The sequence below is a fragment of the Penaeus japonicus genome, unplaced genomic scaffold (assembly GCF_977035675.1).
Source record: "Penaeus japonicus unplaced genomic scaffold, GWHDUDI00000001_assembly GWHDUDI00000001, whole genome shotgun sequence".
Taxonomy (NCBI): Eukaryota; Metazoa; Arthropoda; class Malacostraca; order Decapoda; family Penaeidae; genus Penaeus; species Penaeus japonicus.
This window is the reverse complement of record NW_028234403.1, coordinates 44,204,124-44,209,123: the sequence shown is the minus strand read 5'-3', so window position 1 is coordinate 44,209,123 and position 5,000 is coordinate 44,204,124. Positions and strand designations below refer to the sequence as shown.

At 33.1% G+C, this 5,000-nt stretch overlaps 1 protein-coding gene across 3 annotated transcripts in view; it reads left to right on the top strand.

The window, feature by feature from the left end:
* LOC122258759 (ELMO domain-containing protein 3) overlaps positions 1–5,000 on the top strand; it is a 17,724-nt gene that overhangs the window by 11,843 nt on the left and 881 nt on the right. For all 3 annotated transcript variants that reach the window (XM_043024922.2, XM_043024920.2, XM_043024921.2), the window contains exons 7-9: positions 224–432; positions 1,470–1,597; positions 1,770–5,000. The exon at positions 1,770–5,000 is cut by the window's right edge and continues 881 nt beyond it. In XM_043024922.2, the coding sequence (XP_042880856.1) occupies positions 224–432; positions 1,470–1,597; positions 1,770–1,867 (435 nt within the window). In that variant the 3' untranslated portion in view covers positions 1,868–5,000. The remainder of the gene's footprint in view (positions 1–223; positions 433–1,469; positions 1,598–1,769) is intronic.

Genomic DNA, 5,000 nt, shown 5'->3' with positions numbered 1-5,000 from the left:
CCATATTAGTACTCTGTGAATAAGGAAAAGGTAAAGCAGGGAAGGGAGAAAGAATATATACATTTTGATATAGCAGTGGAGGTAAAGAAAGAATTTTCATGTAACTACAGTTTTCAAATGACTCACATTAGAGTAAATAATGGTAGAAGATGCAGTGGTTTGATCAGATAAAAGGAGTGGGTACATGACATATATATGTTGTTATAGGTCACTTTGTTTACAGGGTTTGGATCCAGCAACAGATCTCCGAGGTGTTGGCTTACTAGGCTTGGTTCATGCTCTTCATTTGCTAACCTATGAAGCAGTACTGCCATTGGCAAGGGACATCTTCCGTTTAAGTCATGACCAGCACTCCCAGTTTCCATTCATGGTGCTTTCCATCAACGTAACTCGCATATCATTGCAAACTCTCCGGGAAGGTCATCTCAACAAGTGAGTATAACATGTTTTCTGCAAAATTTGAAATATTTAAAGTTTTTTTAGTCTGACTAAAACTTATTAACCCGTTAACGATGGGTGATGAGTTTTTTCGTCATACATGACGCAGGAGCTCTTGCCTGACGAAGGGCGTCATGAAGTTTGGAATAATAAAGTTGTTTTTTGCTCTCCCCTGAGATAGCAATACTTCTATCACATGGAGTATAAAGAAAAATATTAGTTGATATGGACCCTGAACTACAATTTTAGTCAACTGCAGAATTGATAGAACCTATGATATGACAGATATAAGTCTCTAAAAACAGTAAAACACACAAAAAAACAAAACACAAAAATGGCTCTAGCTCTACAATGAGTGACTAAAAGGGAGTGGAAAAAATCAAGGTATGTTGCTGAAGCTGCCTCACTCAGAAATAAAAGCCACCCTGGAGCCTGGGTAAGGAAATCTATCCCCCGTTGGCAACGGGTTAAGAATGTTTTTGTATTTTATGTTGTATTGGTTAAAATAGGATAGCAACACAGTTGTGCAAAGTTGCTAGCAATATATATTTATGAGTTGCAGTTGATTGGATGGTGATCAAAGCAGTTGAAAGTTTTGTGCTAACCCCTTCATGTTTCGTGGGGTTGGATCACTTTTGTATTAAAATTGTCCTTCTCTTGAAAATACAAGCAATTTATTCCTTCAGTTGTGTAAGTAGGGCTTACTGTCAAATGCTAAATGGTATCACTTTGCCAATATAACATATAGAGACTCGTATAACATACTGCAAGTCTGGAAAATAATAGAAAACACACACTTCTTAAGATGGCTGAACATCCTAAGATATGGCCCATTCTGGAATGTTTAAGGGAAGAAACAAGTGACTTGAAAATATTCAAGTGAGTAATTGTAAAAAATATAGGATGGAAGAAATTATGCAATTTAAGGAAGTGAAGTATTTCAATGTCCTCCTCACAGACTTCTCCCTTTTACTGATGTTAATGTTGTATATATATATGTATATTTATGTATATTGTTCTTATATTTTCAGGGAGTGTAATAGCCGTGGCAATGTAAGACATGTTCTGAATGAGTATTTCACTGCTGTTATGTTCCATATTTATTGGATATGGAAAACAGAATGCAAAACCATAAAAGATTCAGGTTTTCTGATAAAAGGTGAGATTCACTCTGCATTTTATTCCTTTTCTTCTATTTTGTTTTAATTATTCTGAAATATATGTTTTTTATAATTTGTAGATGATATACACAAGTTATTTCCCTTTGAAATGAAATATCTTATGATATTATTGATTTACACAGAATACTTATATCATATTATTCTTTTTAGATGCCGAAGCTTACTGCAAGAGAAATGTAAAGACAGTTTTGCAAAAGTTACAGGCACAGCTCCGCAAATACTCGCATCAGGAAGCCGAAATGTTGTGATTATGCAGAATAAACTTTTTTCTGTATGAATGGAAGGATCTCAGTGATATTCAAGCTTATTCAATATGATATATATAAAAAGAAAGAGTGATTGGTTGTGAGTATACAGGTGTTAGGTGACCTTTTTGGTCAAGGTTTTATATATATAAGAAGACAGTACTTGAATCATTAGATTTTCTTTGTTATGTGCTTTATATGCATGTTTTTATTTTGAGAAGACAGTAAAAGCTCTTTTAAAGTGCCACAAATACCATACGACTATGGCATATTTATGTTTAAAATTTTGAAGTTGTTCTACTTTAGGGTATCTTATAGACTGTAAAATGTCCTTTCACAAACAATTAACTGGTGATAAGATGAAAAAAACTTTGTGGGAAAATAGCTTTTGTAGGAATTATAAAGGGAAAATATGTCTTAGATTTGATAGTTAAAGTTCATTTTATTTTCCCCCATGTTGGGATGCTTTTTTATGTTCTTTTACAAAGTTCAGGAATATATATTGACTAGGCAGTTCTTACAGTCGTATGTGGCAGAGCATGGAGCTAATGGTGTGAAATAGGCTTTTCATATTTAACATGGAATGTTCATTATGCTATGCTGTAAGCGAAGCTAAGTTACTTCTGCTATTGGGAAATTAATATATTAGAGTAAAGATATAATAATAGGAAGTATACGACATCATGAGGAAAGTGAATAATTGAATATAAGTTGACAATTGTGTTTGTGACAGCGGTGCAGATCTCAGTACCTGTGATATGCTTTTGTGTTTTGTGATAGTATGAGGACTAACAAAGACAAAGATAGATGTGAATCTGCATGACGAGCTTAATTAACCCTATTGAGAATTGTGAGAATATCTTGGTATCTTGAAAGGTCAGATTATTTTTCAAGAAGCTTTTACTTTTAGATTTTTTGCTTGAACAGTGATGTGAAAAAAAGGAATTATCATATGGAAAACCAAGGTGTAACAAGATCTTACAAAGACATACCTAATACATGTTCAAACTTTTCATATCATGTTTGGGTTTTGAATTTAGACAATATTTTCAAGGTTTATGAATAAGTCAGACAGACTGAAGAAAACCCAAAGTGACATTAGTTGATGTGATAGGAAAGAGGGGGGAATAATCAGTGAAATATAATAGAAACCTAACAATATTGCTCATTTTCTGTAGATAATACTGTTGCACATTAGCTGGAATACCTCTTGTAATTTTTTATTAGACATTTATTGCTAATGGATCACCTCACTGCACTGTAGTATTGATGTATGGTACAACATGCCCGCACATTGTGTGACTCTCTATGTACAATGCCCAGGTCAGGCTGGCCTACTTATTATTATGTTTAGTTGCTAGGAATTGTGTAGAATGTCTGTGTAGATTTCCTTTGTTGCACTGTACTTGGGTAGGTGCTGTGTTCTGATAGTTTGCTCCAGAAGTTGGTCGAGGGAGGTGTCACAGCCCTTCATTTGGACCTTCTTGAGTAGGTAGACTTTGTTTGTATGAGTAGCTTTAAGAAGAATATTTTGAAAGTACTTATTTTGTTGATTCCAGGCTGTGTAATTACAAAGTGTGAGCATGTAATGGTGGCTTTGAAGTAACTAGTAATTATGGTCTTCAACAGTGACTACTTTAACAATGTATACTTCAGAGATGTGGACTTCTCAGTTGATAGAATGGCAAGTCTGTGGAAATGTTTGACTTACAATTTTTAAAATGAAACCCCCAAAATACAGGATCATTCTTATATTAATTTTGAGGTCTTTAACTTGTTTTGTTCTGTTCCATTGATTTAAAGTGTAACTATTTTTTGAATTAAGTTTAAAATTAAAATTCATCCACAGATAAGAGTAAAAGTGTTGCAACATTAGAAGAAGCCTTTTTATAAACTGTGCTTTAGGAATAGATATCCCTCTCTGACTGTAGCTTTGGCTTTAAATTAGTGTATCCCTGTGATCATAGGATATAGCAAATACATAATGGAACATAATATGATATTTTCTAAGTGTGTGATGTTCATTATATGATTCAATTCTTCAGAAGAGAAAGATGGAAAAATTATTTTAGACATTAAAACAAAAATCTTCAGTGTCCAGAATGTTGCATGTAAAAAGATGTTTATCTAAAGGACTGTATATTTAGTGTACAACCCATATCATAAAACAATGTATCCTCACCACTTAAGGCCATATGTAGCCTCTTATTACTATCGTTAAAAAAATATTGTTTTTTTAAACTGACAGGGACCACCTACAAGATTATGGTGCAGCCATACATTGTGAGTTGAAGGCTTAGTTACTGGAGGACTAGTTAGGGGCAAGGGGCTAATTTATAGGCTTAGAGAGCTAGTTTTGTCCCTCCTCATTACATTTCTGTAAACCAAAGTTTGTGTAGTCTGTACTACATGCTTTTTTTTAGTTAGCTTTACTTAGTCACTAAAGGATGATGTACTAAGTACAATACCTGCATCTTTTGGTGAAGCTATAGAATTGTTTTATCCAGTTTGTATATTTCCTTTCTTTAGATTGTTCAAAACTCCTTTTATGGATTGAAAAGACATACTCATTATTTTTTATTATCTTTTGGTTTATGCTGGAATGTGGAGTCATATCACCTTTTATAGCAGTTTCTGTGTGTGTGTCATCGTAAGTGTTATAGAGTAAGCTTGATAATCATGGGTATACTTAGGTTGATATCTGTAACATCGTGAGATGTTTATAGAATATATTAAGATGGATATTGTGATAAAGAACCTCTCTTTTCATCATTGTTGTTACTTGTGACTGAGCATACTCTTGTTGGTTTACTGTTAAATGTTGTTTTATGTGTTTCCTAATTGAAGGAGGATTTGTGTTAATATATGGATAATTTTTATTGATGATTCAAATAGGTGCAAGACTCATCAGTATTTGTGATGAGTATATATGATCTGTGTCTTTTTCATAATTGTGATATTAGTCTTTTATTGCTGTATGCTATATGGGCAACAACTGCTAGCCTTATGTATTTATTGTGGTTATATTTAAAAATTCTCTAAATCAATATATAAACGATGGTAAGAAAAAAGAGTTGAGTATAATCAGCATTTTTTAGATAAGGAATTAAATCCATCTGGTATTTATGATAAAATT